At 45.5% G+C, this 16,447-nt stretch overlaps 1 protein-coding gene across 4 annotated transcripts in view; it reads left to right on the plus strand.

Annotated features, from left to right (window-relative positions):
* notch3 (notch receptor 3) overlaps window positions 1–16,447 on the plus strand; it is a 211,736-nt gene that overhangs the window by 147,605 nt on the left and 47,684 nt on the right. For 2 of the 4 annotated variants that reach the window (XM_059992029.1, XM_059992030.1), the window contains exons 13-17: window positions 537–729; window positions 1,370–1,515; window positions 3,055–3,168; window positions 12,478–12,597; window positions 12,751–12,903. In XM_059992029.1, coding sequence (XP_059848012.1) covers window positions 537–729; window positions 1,370–1,515; window positions 3,055–3,168; window positions 12,478–12,597; window positions 12,751–12,903 — 726 coding nt within the window. The remainder of the gene's footprint in view (window positions 1–536; window positions 730–1,369; window positions 1,516–3,054; window positions 3,169–12,477; window positions 12,598–12,750; window positions 12,904–16,447) is intronic. The other 2 variants (XM_059992031.1, XM_059992032.1) reach the window with 1 other exon arrangement.

Consider the following 16,447-nt stretch of genomic DNA (forward strand, 5'->3'; position numbering starts at 1 on the left):
GGAAACAAGTTCCCGATGTTGGGGGAGTCCAGAGCCAGAGGCCACTGTTTAAGAATAAGGCGTATTCGTTTAGAACGGAGTTGAGGAAAATCTTTTTCACCCAGAGAGTTGTGAATCTGTGGAATGCTCTGCCTCAGAAGGCAGTGGAGGCCAATTCTCTGGCTGATTTTTAAAATGATTTAGATAGAGCTCTTAAAGGTAACAGAGTCCAGGGATATGGGGAGAAGGCAGGAACAAGGTACTGATTGTGATATTGCCTATTGTATTGTAGAGCAACTGTGGATCTGTGGAATTCTCTGCCCAGGGATGCAGTAGAAACTACTTCATTTATGACACAGGCAGATTTTTACATAGCAGGGGATTTAAGGTTTATGGGGGAAAGGCAGGTGGTTGGAGGTGAGTCCACAGCCAGATCAGCGATGATTTATTGAGAAGGTTCACCAGGCCAGATGGCCGACTCCTGCTCCTGTTTCATATGTTCTTACACTGGTGCTCTCTAACCTTGTTTTTAAAAAAATGTCCCTCCCTTCATCCAGGGCCGCAGTGCAAATTTAAAATCGATGAGTGTGCTTCAAGTCCGTGCCAGAATGGTGGCACGTGCATTGACGGTGAGGGCAGCTTCTCCTGCCTTTGCCCAGAGGGTTACCATGATCCCCTGTGTTACTCTGAGGTGGATGAATGCAGCAGCAGCCCCTGTGTACATGGATCATGCCACGACGATGTTAACGGGTAAGACAACGGGGTCCCGGACCCTCCCTCTCGTTCCTCAGTCAGGAAGCACTGACTGTGGCCTGAGAGCCCAGCTGGCTCCATCCTGCCCCTCTCTCAGAGGTACAGAGTCCTTCCCGGAAAAGTGAAGGAGTTGAGCCTCCGGTCAGGAATCCCATGGGATTAGGTTAAACAATGGGAATGGAGTGGAAGGCCAGTGTTCCATTGGCTTCCTGATGAACGAGTTGGGCTGAAGTTGCCGAGTAAGGATGCTCTTTCATTCAGTTCTTACGGTTTCCGTGATAGGGATCATGAATCACTGATCAGGGAAGGACTTCTCTGTCTCCTTCACTCCAGCTTTTTGGAGCAAGTCTGATTCTCGCACTCACCCGCTAAGTGGAGCAAGTCGTTCATTCTGCTGTTTCCAGTGGGAAAACATAGCTTTCATTGCAACTCCTTTCCCTCCTCTTGCTCATTTTCTCCTTTATATCATTTATTTTTTCCCATCCCCTTGTCTGTACTCTTTCTCTCTCACTGTCCCATACCCCCTGGCAATCCACCCCTTCTTCCCGCCCCCGGAGCCCCTTCCTCTCACTTTACTCCTGAACGTGTTCTGATTCGCTGTTCTTGAACCGAATTAATTGCAACAACTCATGTCCAGGTACAGGTGTGATTGTGAGGCTGGATGGACTGGAATGAACTGCGACATCGACAAGGATGAATGTAATTCCAACCCCTGCCAGAATGGAGGGACCTGTACTGACCTGGTGAACGGTTACCTTTGCAAATGCAAAGAAGGCTTTCGAGGTGGGTAGAGAGAGATTTTACCCCAGTCGTCATTTTGTATTATAGGCTCCTGTAATATTCATGTCAGATAGGACAATGATAATAAATCTGATTCTCGTAAGAAACAAGGGTATAAGTTGGCCATCTTGCCCTTCCTGCCATTCGTTGAGGGCATGGCTGATCATTTAACTTGGTTTCATTTTCCTGCACAGTCCTTATATGTGATAATTCCCCAAAATCCCAGAAAGCTGTCTGATGCTTGCTGTGGATCAGGTCACTGCCCAGCCTCCACATCTCTGCAACTGAGAATCCTGAAGAATTGGTATCTTTGTGTGCAGACATTTGTGTCTCAGGTCTTCCCCTTAACTGCAGGGCCATGACCCTTAGTTCGAGATTCTTGAGTCAAGGGGAGACTTTATCACCACATCCACCTTTCACCCCTCTAAGTGAGTTGAGTTGAGTTCACATCTCATCTTTTTGCACTCTAGTTTACACATCTAATTCTAATCAATATGCCACAGACGGCTGTGTAGGCCAACTCGCTGGGTATACCTAGGGCGGAGGTTGACGGCTTCCTGATTAATCGAGGCATCAAAGGTTACCGGGAGGAGGCAGGGGAATGGGGTTGAGATGGATAATGAATCACCCATAATGGAACAGCAGAGCAGACTCAATGGGCCGAGTGGCCTCATTCTGTTCCTATGCCTTTTCATATAGAATCCATAAAATTCTACACATTTTATAAATATATTTTTAGGCAGGGATTGATAGGTTCTTGATTGGACGTGGCATCAAAGGTTACAGGGAAAAGGCCAGGAAATGGGGTTAAGGAGGAGAAAATAAAATCAGCTATGATTGAACAGTGGAGCAGGCTGGATGGGCCAGATCGGCTCCTATGTCTTATGGTCTACATAATTTATAAATATACTGTAGACATGGAATTATTTCTATAGAACTAATATAGTAAATACTGCAGATAATACACTTTATAGATAACATGCTTTATAGATATTTAGAATTTTGCACACTTTTTTAATGGATGATTTATTTTTTTCCATTTATAATATGTGTAGAGTTCCCTCATGTAATCTGCTTTCACTGTAAATATACCACAAATAAAGTGTATATGATTAAAATATGTTTAGAATAATTGGATATTTAATGCAGAACGCTGGGCAGTTTTCATACTGGATGTCGCAATGATCCAGAAATTCCCTTTTGAAGTTGCAGTTGAACTACGTTCTGTCAAGTTGAGCTCAGCAGTCCTTAATAACTCCCAGCACAAAGAAAGATCTCCATGTAACTGCTTTTTAAATGAAGGGCACGGTTTTTATTGCTGAATATTGTACGTGCCCCCCCCCCCCCCCACACATTGACGCAAATGACACATTTCAGTGTATGTTTCAATGTACGTGTGACAAGTGAAGCTCTGGTGTATAGGTTTGGAGAGTGATGCTCTCAGTATTAAACTTCAGAGCTCCAATCCCGTAGGTGTCCGGCCTGCCTAACAAACTGCAGACCATGTAAACAATGCAATTTAAATTTTGTCTCTTTACGCAGGCCAGCACTGCCAACTCAACATCAATGATTGTGCCTCAAACCCGTGCTTAAACAAAGCCGTCTGTGTGGATGGAATTGCAAGTTACTCTTGTCAGTGTGAACTCCCTTATACAGGTAAGGGTCCGAACTTGGCACTTTGCTAGTTGCTCCTGGCAACTGCTTTGGGCCGGACTTTATCTGCAGGTCATTTGCATATCTTTGCTGTTTATTGATGAATGCTTTCATCAGTGAGCTGCCCCGATATGCAAATGACCTGCAGGTAGACACCGTGCTGTACATGTCAACACGCTAATGTTTTGCTTACGTATGGTACCATAGGAATTCACCCTGTTAATTAGTAATACGAGTTACCCACCCACCCGTGGCCTGGAATGCTTTCAGAGTAGCCTGGGCAGCCGAGATTTCTATCAAGAAAAAGATTTCTTGAGTAAAGGGGAATTCCATCTGCAAATGGTGTGGACAAGAATTGGCAAGTGTTTTATTTACCCCCTCCAAGTCTGAATTGCCACAGGATCACAGAAAGGTTGCAACATAGAACAAGGCCATTCAGCCCATCAGACTCGTACTGATTTTGAAAGAGTGAACAAGAGAGTCGCATTCCCCGCGGCCTAAAAATTTTTTTTCCCCAATTTTCTGACTGACAATGCAACCAGATCTACTACTCGCTCCCTGAAGTAAGTTCTAAAGGCTAACCACACGGTCATTTTATTTTGCTTCCCTTCACAATCATCTCCATTTTATGTCCTTTTGACAAAGGTTACAGGGAGAATGGGGTTGAGAGGGTTAATAAATCAGCCATGATCGGATGGTGGAGCAGACTCAGCGCACCAACTGGCCTAATTCTGCTGTTACGTCTTATGGCCTTATCATTGGTGATGAGGACAATTACTCCTGACTGGCTCTGGAAAGGTGCTTCCTGATTTTAAATACCACGCAAGGATAAGATTAAGCTGGAGGCCACAAAAAGGGTGCTGCCAGCAATGGAGGGCTTGAGTTACAAGAAGAAACGGGATAGGCTGGAAGTGTTTTAGCTGGAATGAAGGATGCTGAGGCGTGACTTACAGAGGGGTTGTAAACTCATGATGGGTATAGATTGGAATTGGTTTATTATTGTCACATTTACTAAGGTACAGTGAAAAGCTCTTGCATAATGCTCATACCGATCAAATCATTACGCAGTACGTTGGGGTAGTGTAAGGTAAAACAATAAGAGAATGCAGAATAAAGTGTAACAACTGCAAAGATATTGCAGTGCAGGTAGACAGTAAGGTGATGATGAGGCAGATTGTGAGGTCCATAGTCCACCTTGTCATACCAGGGAACAATTCGATAGCCTTTAACAGTGGGGTAGACTTTTCCTCAGGGTCCAGCTCTAAAGAGGTAAGGGGAAGGATTTAAAGGGGATCTGAGATGCAGGTTCTCACAGGAGAAGCTGATAGGTATATAGAAAGAGCAGCAGGTACAGTTACAATGTTCAAAAGACATTTGGACAAGTTCATGGATATGTCGTATAAGGGGAGAATTGAGTAGATCAAGCCTCTTTGAGTTCAGAAGTATGTCAGGTTGCCTCACTCCAAATAAACAACATTTTCAGAGGGCCCAAGGAGAAAGGATGAGGTATTTAGAACAAGGGTGTCAGACTCAAAATAAAGGGTAGGCATTAACTGTGAAATAAGGAGACCTTTCTTTACTCAAAGGCTGTTGACTCTTTAGAATTCTCTACTCCAGAGGGCAGTGTATTCAGTCACTGAATGCACTCAGCACTAGGGGCAGTAGATGTCTGTTTATTCAGAGATCTGGAGAAAACAGGAAAAGGCAAGAAAATGGTGTTGACGTAGAAGTTCACCTGAGGAACTCTTTCTTTGTTTGCACTCTTGGCCTTACAATGCTTATAAAATACTTTGGGATTTAACTTAATCTTATCCATATATGAGATATCGTGTGCCTCTTTTCACTCCTAATTTATCGATCATTGGAAACTCTTCTGGGGAAGGTATGATCTGTACAGATTGGACAGGTTACACCCCGAACCCGAGGAGGTCCAATATCCTAGTGGGCAGGTTTGCTCGAGTTGTTCCTGTGGGTTTAAACTAATTTGGCAGGGGGATGGGAACCGGAGTGATAGTGCTGCATTACAGACAGAGGCGGAGTGTAGTGAGACTCGTAGCAAGGAGAGGCTGATGATAGGGCAAAACTGCAGTCGATGAGATGAATTGCAGAGTAAAAGGGGGACAAAATCAAAAAGGGTGATGAATACCGGAGTGAAGGTGTTATATATGAGTGTGCACGGTATACAAAATAAAGTAGATAAACTTGTAGCGCAGTTACAGATTGGCAGGTATGACGTTGTAGGCATCACTGAATCATGGCTGAAAAAAGACTGTAGCTGGGAGCTTAATGTCCAAAGATACACGTTGTATTGAAAGGACAGACAGGAAGGCAGAGGGGACAGCATGGCTCTGTTGGTAAAAAATGAAATCAACTCATTAGAAAGAGATGACATAGGGCTGGAAGGTGTTGAATCATTGTGGATGGAACTAAGGAACTGCGAGGCTAAAAAGACCCTGATGGGAGTTATATACAGACCCTCAAACAGTAGTAAGGATGTGGTCTACAAATTACAATGGGAGATATTGCCAATAGGGCAATGTTACAATGGTTATGGGGGATATCAATATGCAGGTAGATTGGGAAAATCAGGTTGGTGTTGGATTGCAAGTGGGTGAAATTTCTAGAATGCCTGTAAGATGGCTTTTTACAGCAGCTCATAGCTGAGCGCACTAGGCTATCAGCTGTTCTGGATTGGGTGTTGTGCCATTGGGAGCCGAACGTCCAAGGATATACGGTGTACATCCTGCGAAAAATGAGGGAAATGCAAGATATATTCCAAATAAGAAGAAATTTTCGAATGGAAGGTGGACACTATCATGGCTGACAAGTGAAGTCATAGCTAAAGTAAAAGCAAAGGAGAAGGCACACAAGAAAGCCAAAGCGAGTGGCAAGATAGAGGATTGGGAAGCACCTAAACACGTGCAGAAGGAAACTAAGAAGGTGATTAGGAATGAAAAGACGAATTATGAAAGGAAGCTGGTGACTAATATCAAATAAGGTACTGAAAGCTTTTTTAAGTATTTAAAGGGAAAAAGAGATATGGGACCAATAGAAAATGATGCTGGCGATATTGTAATGAGAGACACAGAGATGGCAGAGGAACTGAATGTGTATTTTGCATCAGCCTTCACAGTTTGAAGACATCTGCAGTATACCGGACATTCAAGGGTGTCAGGGAAGTGAAGTATGTGCCGTGAAAATTACGACTGAGAAGGTGCTCAGGAAGCTTAATGGTCTGAGGGTGGATAAATCTCCTGGACCTGATGGAATATACCCTCAGGCTCTGAAGAAAGTAGCTGGAGAAATTGCAGAGGCATTAACAGTGATCTTTCAGGAATCTATAGATAGTGGCATTGTAACAGATGACTGGAAATTTGCAAATGTTACTCCGCTATTTAAGAAGGGTGTGAGGCAGCAGAAAGGAAACTATAGACCTGTTAGCCTGACATCAGTGGTTGGGAAGTAGTTGCAATTGATTGACCTGGAGGCACATAACAAGGTAGGCCAAAGGCAGCATGGTTTTCTGAAAGGAAAATCCTGCCTGACTAACCTACTTCAATTTTTTGATGAAATTACAAGCAGGGTAAACAAAGGAGATGTAGTAGATGTGGTGCACTTGGATTTTCAGAAGGCCTTTGACAAGGTGCAGCACATGAGGCTGCTTAGTGAGATAAGAGCCCATGGAATTATAGGGAAGTTACTAGCATGGGTGGAGCATTGGATGATTGGCAGAAAACAGAGAGTGGGAATAAAGGGATCCTATTCTGGCTGGCTGCTGGTTACCAGTGGCGTTCCACAGGGGTCAGTGTTGGGACTGCTGCTTTTTACGATGTATGTCAATGATTTGGACTCTGGGATTAATGGATTTGTGGCTAAATTTGCTGTTGATACAAAGATAGGTGGAGGAGCAGGTAGTTTTGAGGAAACAGAGATCCTGCAGAGAGACTGAGATAGTTTAGGGGAATGAGCAAAGAAGTGGCAAATGAAATACAATGTTGGAAAGTGTATGGTCATTCACTTTGGTAGAAGAAATAAACAGGGAGACTGTTATTTAGATGGGGAGAGAATTCAAAATGCAGAGATGCAAAGGCACTTGGGAGTCCTTGTGCAGGATACCCTAAAGGTTAACCTCCAGGTTGAGTCAGTGGTGAAGAAGGCAAATGCAATGTTGGCATTCATTTCTAGAGGTACATAATATAAGAGCAGAGATGTGATTTTGAGGCTCCATAAGGCACTCGTGAGACAACACTTGGGAGTATTGTGTGCAGCTTTGGGCTCCTTACTTTAGAAAGGATATACTGACATTGGAGAGGGTTCAGAGAAGATTCACGAGAATGAGTCCAGGAATGAAAGGGTTACCGTATGAGGATAATCTGGCAGCTCTTGGGCCGTATTCCCTGGAGTTCAGGAGAATGAGGGGGATCTCATAGAAACATTTCGAATGTTAAAAGGCCTGAACAGATTAGATATGACAAAGTTATTTCCCCTGGTAGGGGAGTCTAGGACAAGAGGGCACGAATTCAGGATTGAAGGGTGTCCATTTAGAACAGAGATGTGGAGAAATTACTTCAGTCAGAGGGTGGTAAATCTGTGGAATTTGTTGCCACGAGCAGCTGTGGAGGCCAAGTCATTGGGTGTAATTAAGGCAGCGATAGATAGGTCCTTGATTAGCCAGGGCATCAAAGGGTATGGGGTGCAAGCAGGGGAGTGGGGATGACTGGAAGAATTGGATCAGCCCATGATTGAATGGCAGAGCGGACTTGCTGGGTTGATTGTCCTGCTTCTGCTCCTATATCTTATGGTCTTATAACTAGAATTGATTAGAGAGCTTAAAGTAAAAGAACCCTGAGGAGAAAGTGATCATTATATGATCGAATTCACTCAAAAAATTGAGAAGGACATCCAAAGTCAGATGTATCTGCATTACAGTGGAATAAAGGGAATTACAGAGGCATGAGAGAGAAGAGTTGGCAAGAATTTATTTGAAAAGAACACCGGCACGGATGACAGCAGAGCCATAATGGCTGGAATTTCTGGAAGCAATTTGGAAGGCACAGGATATATACATCCCAAAGAGGAAGAAGTATTCTAAAGGAAAAATGACATAACCGTGGCTTACAAGAGAAGTGAAAACAAATGTAAAAGCTAAAGAGAGGACATATAATAGAACAAAAATTAGTGGGGTTTGGAAGCTTTTAAAAAACCAACAGAGGTCAACTAAAAAGTCATTAAGGTAAAGGTGGAATATGAAAGTAAGCTAGCCAGTAATATTAAAGAAGATACCAAAAGTTTATCCAGATACATAAAGTGTAAAAGAGAAGCGAGAGTGAATATCAGACCGCTGGAAAATTATGCTGGGGAGGTAAAGGGGGACAACAAAATGACAATACGACTGAATTAGTATCTTGCATCAGTCTTCACTGCAGAAGACACTAATAGTATGGTGGAAGTTCTAGCTGTCAGGGGTCATGAAGTATGTGAAGTTACCATCACCAGGAAGAAGGTTCTTGGGAAACTGTAAGTTTGAAGTCACCGAGAACAGATGGTGTACATCCCAGGGTTCTGAAAGAGGTGACTGAAGAGATTGTGGAGGCATCAGTGTTTATCTTTCAAGAATCACTAGATGCTGGAATGGATCTGGAAGACTGGAAAATTACAAATGTCACTCCACTCTTAAAGAAGAAGAGTGGGAGAAGAAAGGAAATTATAGTCCAGCTAGTCTGACCTCCCTAGTTGGGAAGATGTTGGAGTCAATTGTTAAGGATGTGGTTTCTGGGTATTTGGAGGCACTTGATAAAATAGGCCATAGTCAGCATGGTTTCCTCAGGGGAAAATCTTGCCTGACAAATCTGGAATTCTTTGAAGAAATAACAAGCAGAATAGACAAAGGAGAATCAGTTGATATTGTGCATTTGGATTTTCAGAGGGTCACTGACAAGTTTCCACGTCTGAGGCTGCTGAATAAGCATGAGCCCATGGTATTGCAGGGAAGATTCTAGCACTGATAAAGCAGTGGCTGATTGGCAGGAGACAGAGTGGAAATAAAAGGAACCTTTTCTTATTGGCTGCCGGTGATTAGTGATGTTCCACGGGGTCTGTGTTGTGACCGATTCTTTTTATGTTATATGTTAATGATTTGGATGATGGAATTGATGGCTTCGTTGCAGACTATACAAAGATAGGTGGAGGCAGGGTAGTCTTGAAGCAGTAGAGAGGCTACAGAAGGACTTAGATTAGGAGAATGGGCAAAGAAGTGGCAGATGGAATACAGTGTTGGGAAATGTATAGTCATACACTTTAGTAGAAGAAATGAACAGGTTGGCTATTTTCTACTAGGTTTATGTATATTTAAGGCAGAGGTTGATAGACTCTATGATAGAGTCGCAGAGCACTACAGCACAGAAACAGGCCCTTTGGCCCTAGTCTGTGCCAAACTATAATCTGCCTAGTCCCATTGACCTGAATCCAGACCATACCCCTCCCAATCATGTACCTGTCCCAATTTCTCTAAAATGTTGAAATCCACCCTGCATCTATCATTTCCACTGGCATTGAAGTATTTCAATTGGTCTTCTGTAATTCAAGACTAGAAAACACCAAGCATAGTTTAACAAGACTTTTATACAGCTAAAACATGACTTCTGAATATTATTGTTCCTCATGTCCAGCTTTGACCCCAAAGATCGACAGTTCCTTTTGTTCCACAGATGCTCAGCCCACTGAGGTCCTCCAGCAGATTGTTTGTTGTTCTTAATTTCAGCATCTGCAGTCTCCTGTGCCTTTCTGGCTCTTATACTCAGTTGCCTGATTAACAAAAGCAAGCATGCCGTATCAACACACACAAAATGCTGGAGGAACTTAGCAGGCAAGGCAGCATCTGTGGAAAAGAGTAAAGAATTGACATTTCGGGTTAAGACCTATCATCAGGACTAACAAGCAGGCCATATGCCTTCTTTAACACCCTGTATACTTGTGCATCCATTTTTAGGGAGTTATGAACTTGGACCAACCCCAATATCCCTCTGAACATCAATGCTGTTAAAGGTCCTGCCACTTATTGTACACTTTCCCCTTACATTTAATCTCCCAGAGTGCAACACCTCGCTCCGAAACTCCAAAAGTACTTTGGGAGTAAGATCATTGGAGGTTTACAGAAAGATGTTGACTCACACATGGAGGGCAACATAGGATGGAAGGCTTAGATTGTTATAGGGACAGGTTAAAGTGTCGGCACAACATCATAGTCTATATTATTCTAAGTTCTATGTTCTTAAAACCATTGGATAAGTTTATGGAGATGGTCCTGTTCGGGCCATTGGATGGGTTTATGCAGATAATCCTGTTCGGGCCATTGGGTGGGTTTATGGAGATAAACCTGTTCGGGCCATTGGGTGGGTTTATGGAGATAAACCTGTTTAGGCCATTGGATGGGTTTATGGAGATGGTCCTGTTTAGGCCATTGGATGGGTTTATGGAGATGGTCCTGTTCGGGCCATTGGATGGGTTTATGGAGATGGTCCTGTTCGGGCCATTGGGTGGGTTTATGGAGATAATCCTGTTCGAGCCATTGGATGGGTTTATGGAGATAATCCTGTTTAGGCCATTGGATGGGTTTATGGAGATAAACCTGTTCGGGCCATTGGATGGGTTTATGGAGATAATCCTGTTCGGGCCATTGGATGGGTTTATGGAGATAATCCTGTTCGGGCCATTGGGTGGGTTTATGGAGATAAACCTGTTCGGGCCATTGGATGGGTTTATGGAGATGGTCCTGTTTAGGCCATTGGATGGGTTTATGGAGATGGTCCTGTTTAGGCCATTGGATGGGTTTATGGAGATGGTCCTGTACGGGCCATTGGATGGGTTTATGGAGATGGTCCTGTTCGGGCCATTGGGTGGGTTTATGGAGATAATCCTGTTCGAGCCATTGGATGGGTTTATGGAGATAATCCTGTTTAGGCCATTGGATGGGTTTATGGAGATAAACCTGTTCGGGCCATTGGATGGGTTTATGGAGATAATCCTGTTCGGGCCATTGGATGGGTTTATGGAGATAATCCTGTTCGGGCCATTGGATGGGTTTATGGAGATGGTCCTGTTCGGGCCATTGGGTGGGTTTATGGAGATAATCCTGTTCGAGCCATTGGATGGGTTTATGGAGATAATCCTGTTTAGGCCATTGGATGGGTTTATGGAGATAAACCTGTTCGGGCCATTGGATGGGTTTATGGAGATAATCCTGTTCGGGCCATTGGATGGGTTTATGGAGATAATCCTGTTCGGGCCATTGGGTGGGTTTATGGAGATAAACCTGTTCGGGCCATTGGATGGGTTTATGGAGATGGTCCTGTTTAGGCCATTGGATGGGTTTATGGAGATGGTCCTGTTTAGGCCATTGGATGGGTTTATGGAGATGGTCCTGTTTAGGCCATTGGATGGGTTTATGGAGATAAACCTGTTCGGGCCATTGGATGGGTTTATGGAGATAAACCTGTTCGGGCCATTGGATGGGTTTATGGAGATAATCCTGTTCGGGCCATTGGATGGGTTTATGGAGATAATCCTGTTCGGGCCATTGGATGGGTTTATGGAGATAATCCTGTTCGGGCCATTGGGTGGGTTTATGGAGATAATCCTGTTCGGGCCATTGGATGGGTTTATGGAGATAAACCTGTTCGGGCCATTGGATGGGTTTATGGAGATGGTCCTGTTTAGGCCATTGGATGGGTTTATGGAGATAATCCTGTTTAGGCCATTGGATGGGTTTATGGAGATAAACCTGTTCGGGCCATTGGATGGGTTTATGGAGATAATCCTGTTTAAGCCATTGGATGGGTTTATGGAGATAAACCTGTTCGGGCCATTGGATGGGTTTATGGAGATAAACCTGTTAAGGCCATTGGATGGGTTTATGGAGATAAACCTGTTCGGGCCATTGGATGGGTTTATGGAGATGGTCCTGTTTAGGCCATTGGATGGGTTTATGGAGATAAACCTGTTAAGGCCATGGGATGGGTTTATGGAGATAAACCTGTTAAGGCCATTGGATGGGTTTACAGAGAGAGCCCAATTCATGAGTTTACAAAAATGAATCCTGTTAACACCACTGATTGGGCTTACAAAAATGTGTCCTGCTGATGCTGTTGGTGGGTTTGCAGAGAGAGAGAGAGAAATGGAGATTCCCACCAGTACCACCTGAGATGAGATTAACAAGACAGTCCTGTGAAAGCATTTACCCAGAGTCCCACAAACAGAACTCCCATAGACCAAAAAAATAAAGCCGGTGACACTTGTGCCTTCCTCTGTCTGCAGGTGAAAACTGTGAGAATGTGCTGGTTCCATGTTCCCCCAACCCCTGTGAGAATGGTGGCTTCTGTGACCACACACTTGACTACGAGGACTTTGTGTGCACCTGTGCAGACGGCTGGCAAGGTAACGGGGACGCAGGAATCCTTCCCTGGCAGTGGGGGTTGGAGATAATAATTCTGTGTGCAGTGCTGGTGCACAATGATTAATGCAGAGTGATCAATGTCCTTACGGCTTTCTTTTTCCCCTCTTCCCACACACACACACCCACGGCCCCAGGACGCATCTGTCAAGTGGATGTTGACGAGTGTGCATCCAACCCTTGCAAGAATCGAGGCACTTGCACCAACACGCTGGGGAGTTATATTTGTACGTGTGGGCCGGGCTTTGCAGGTCATGACTGTGAGACCGACGTCAATGACTGTAATCCAAGTGAGTATTTATTAGTGATCTAACAATCAGTGCTCACTGCTTGAGAGCTAGTGCAACACGAGACGTTCCTTCACGGTTTTGCTTCCCCTTTCTCAGTTGTTCCTAAACCGAGTGGGAGAGAGAGAGAGAGAGAGAGAGAGAGAGAGAAATCCCATTCTGTCCCTGGATTAGGCTCCATCTTCCCCTGCTCAGTTCTTTTTACCTATCCTAACTTGTCTGCTGGGGCTCTGTGTATCCTTACCCGTGAACTTGAAATCACTTCCCTCAACTGCAGTGGAGTAGTGGTTAGCGTGATATTGCAGTGCCCGTGACCCAATTCAAATCCCGCTGCTGTCTGCACGCAGTTTGTATATTCTCCGTGACCCCATAGGTTTCCTCTTGAGTGTTCTGGCTTCCTACTGCATCCCAAAGACGTACGGGTTAGAAGATGAATTGGTCACATTGGTGCAGTGGGGCGCAAGGGCCTGTTACTGTGGTGTATGTTTAAATAGAATAATATAAAAATTCAGCTGCTTGTACTTTAAAGTGAAAAGCCGTTGATCCCAAACACAAAACCAGAACTCGCCGTTCCCAAGTATGGCCACTGGCCATACTCCCTTCTCTGGCTCCGACACCCCTCTGCTGGAATACAGAGGTCAGAGGTGAGGGTCCAACCCATGCAACTCCCAACTCTGCTGCATGACTCAGCACTGGATCGAATGGTGGAGGCAGATTCGCTGGGCCACATCTGCCCCCCAGCCTAATGACGAGGGTCAGCGCAGGAAGTCCAACACTTAATAGAAAATTACTTTTCATTAATTTTTAATAGTTTGATGCTTTACATTGCATTTGTTTACTTTTTAAAACTTCTGTAAAGGAGGTTTCTTCTTTTTTCTTTGTTACTGTGTATGTAATCAAAATGGCTTCTTTGTTTTGTTAAAAGTAGGAATGCTTCTTTGTTGTGAGAGAGTGCTGGGAGAATTGTATTCCTTTGTAAACCAAATGGGGATTAATGTTCTTTCTTCTGAGTATGTAAGCTTTTGTTGACGGGCTTTTGGGGAGATCGGCGCGAGGGGGTTGAGAGAGAGGACGCAATGCTGTAAGCTGGGCGAGGAACGGACCACAAGCGGGGTTCCGAGGCCAGGAGGTACTCCGAGGAGGGGGGATGAAGCTAGATGTGCTTGGTTGACCACTCGGAGGGTCCTGAGCTGCGAGTCGAGGAGTTCGGAGGGGATCAAATGGTGGCCAGAAGACTTCAGTAATTGAGCTCCAACGGTTGTGCACGAAGTGGTTTGGACTTTGATAAGTTTGGCGCCTTTTCTTTAATTTTTCTCTTCATATATACTGTATCATTATTAATCACTTAGTTATAGTAACCTTTATAAATTGTACTCATTTAATCGCTTATGGTGTGCTGTCTGTTTTTGGGCGAGGCGGGGACATCACACAGCATCCACACCAGCTGATTACCCAGTTTGGTGGGGCCGAAGGCTGCTCCCCCTAGACGAGAACGAGCTGAGCGAGCCTGAGGCGACCCAGGGGGTTACATTGTGGGGTGCTCGCCCGGGGTTGATTTCTGTGGAGGCTGTGTGATCACCCTCTTTAAATTGTGTCTGCGGCGAAGAGCTGGTGTGCCTTTGTGGGTGTGCGATTGCTGGTTATCACTGCGTGTGTGTTGGGTGGGGTGGCTGCTGTTGGTAGCCTGGAGGTCGTTGTTCGAGTTCCGACTAGTGCTGACGAAATGGTGGTGGGACCATGGGTTGCTTGTACTGCTTGGAGAGTGAGGAGTGACAGGTTGGGATGTTTCAGCAGTGGTGAGCTCCGCCCGGTTATTGGAATAACGTCCAGCCCTAAAGGGGCGGAGCGGACCCCTCAGTTGTTGGGTGAGTGGCAGTGCTTGGCTGAGGGAGAGCGACAGGGACGGGTTGAAAGTTTGAGTAGGCGGGCTGGTGACTTTGTTAGAACTGTCGGGCGCAATTACCTCGAAGTGACCGCTGCCAGTTCTGGGACAGTGCGGGAAAATGCGTGTGGTTTGACTGGAAGTCAAATGCCGCAGCTGGGGGGCTTATTATATCTGTGGCAGGAGATTGGTGGGGTTTTTAGGGTATCCCTTTTTGCCTAGGGGGGCAGATAAATTGCTTGTGGTGCCAAGGGGATCTGTCAAGGGGATCAGTTGTTCCGTTGATCCGAGGGGTGTTGGGAAACTTAGAGGAGGCCCAGTGGGGGAGCGGCTTGGGGTCTCTGGGGGAGCACGTTCCCAGCAATGTACTAAGGAACTCCCGAAAGGAACAGACTCTATTCCTGAAGGCTTAGAGGGACCAAGCACACAGGTGTTGTTACGGATGGATGGAAGTCAAGTTAAAGCCATCGTTGGCACCGGGGCGCCGGTTAAGTTGCTGTATAGTTTGTTTTATAACCGTTATTGGAAGCATTTACCCTTGACGACATTGAGAACACTGGAGATTTGGGGTACCAGTGCCGGTGATTATCCAGACGATGGTTGTTGGTCAGTGAAAATGGAGTTCTTAGAGGCAAATGTGGAGGAGACTGAGGTTCGTGAATCGTTAATGCTGATGTGTCCGGACCCTGTTGAGACGGGCAGCGTTTCTGTTCTAGAGAGAACCAATATCCTGCTGGTGCGCTTGGGAGCCTGCCCAGAGGAGGCGGGTGAGCGCTGTTTGGGGGCATTGTCGATGCACCCAGAGTTTCGAGCTGCTTGTGCGGACGTGTGTAGCAGCATTGGGCTGATACCGAATTCAAACAAGAGCCAGTGGTGGTACGGCCTGGGGGAAGTATCTGAGGGTGAGACCCTCTTAGTGGACGCTGCGAAATACCACGAGGGAGGGGAGTTGACTGCTGAAGACACCTCGGAGAGAGAGAGGTTGCGGCGACTGGCCCCTACAGCCGTGGAAGACGTAGGCAGCGTGTGTGTGGATTATATTGCGCCGAAGAGGCGCACTGTCAGTGACCAGAATATGGCCCTGAGGGCCAGAGAGGCGATGGCCTGTCTGAGTGGTGTGAAGTGGTTTAAGGTGCTGGATCTGAGGAGTGGATGTTGCCAGATCCCGATGAGTGGGGCCAACAAGGAGAAGACGGCCGTTATAAATTGCCTAGGAGTCTTTGGGTCCGAAAAGATGCCACAGGGCATATCTGGAGCCCTTGCAACCTTCCTGCGGGGCAGGTGGAAGACCATAGGGGATGTGGAGGCGTTTGGAGTTTTGGTGTATGTGGATGATCTCTTGGTATTTGGATTTGCCTCAGGAGAATATGAAGTGAGGTCGTTGCAGGAGCAGCTGAGAACTACCGAGTTAAAGTGTTTTCTGGACACGAGCCAGGGCTGGCGAAGGTCGCAGCTCACGAGTGACTGTCTCTACGGAATCAAGTTTGAAATGAAGACGGAGAGACTGGAGAAAGTGATCTGGAACCATTCGGAAGACTTACAAGTTGGAGAGAACGAAGAAAGTTGTCTGACTGAGGGTAATAGCAAACTGAGAACCCGGAGAGGGGAGTTTGCGGAGGTGAAGAAGTTACAGACAAATCTCAGAAGAGAGAAGCGGAAGCTTGA

This window comes from Hypanus sabinus, chromosome 16 (genome assembly GCF_030144855.1).
Source record: "Hypanus sabinus isolate sHypSab1 chromosome 16, sHypSab1.hap1, whole genome shotgun sequence".
NCBI lineage: Eukaryota > Metazoa > Chordata > Chondrichthyes > Myliobatiformes > Dasyatidae > Hypanus > Hypanus sabinus.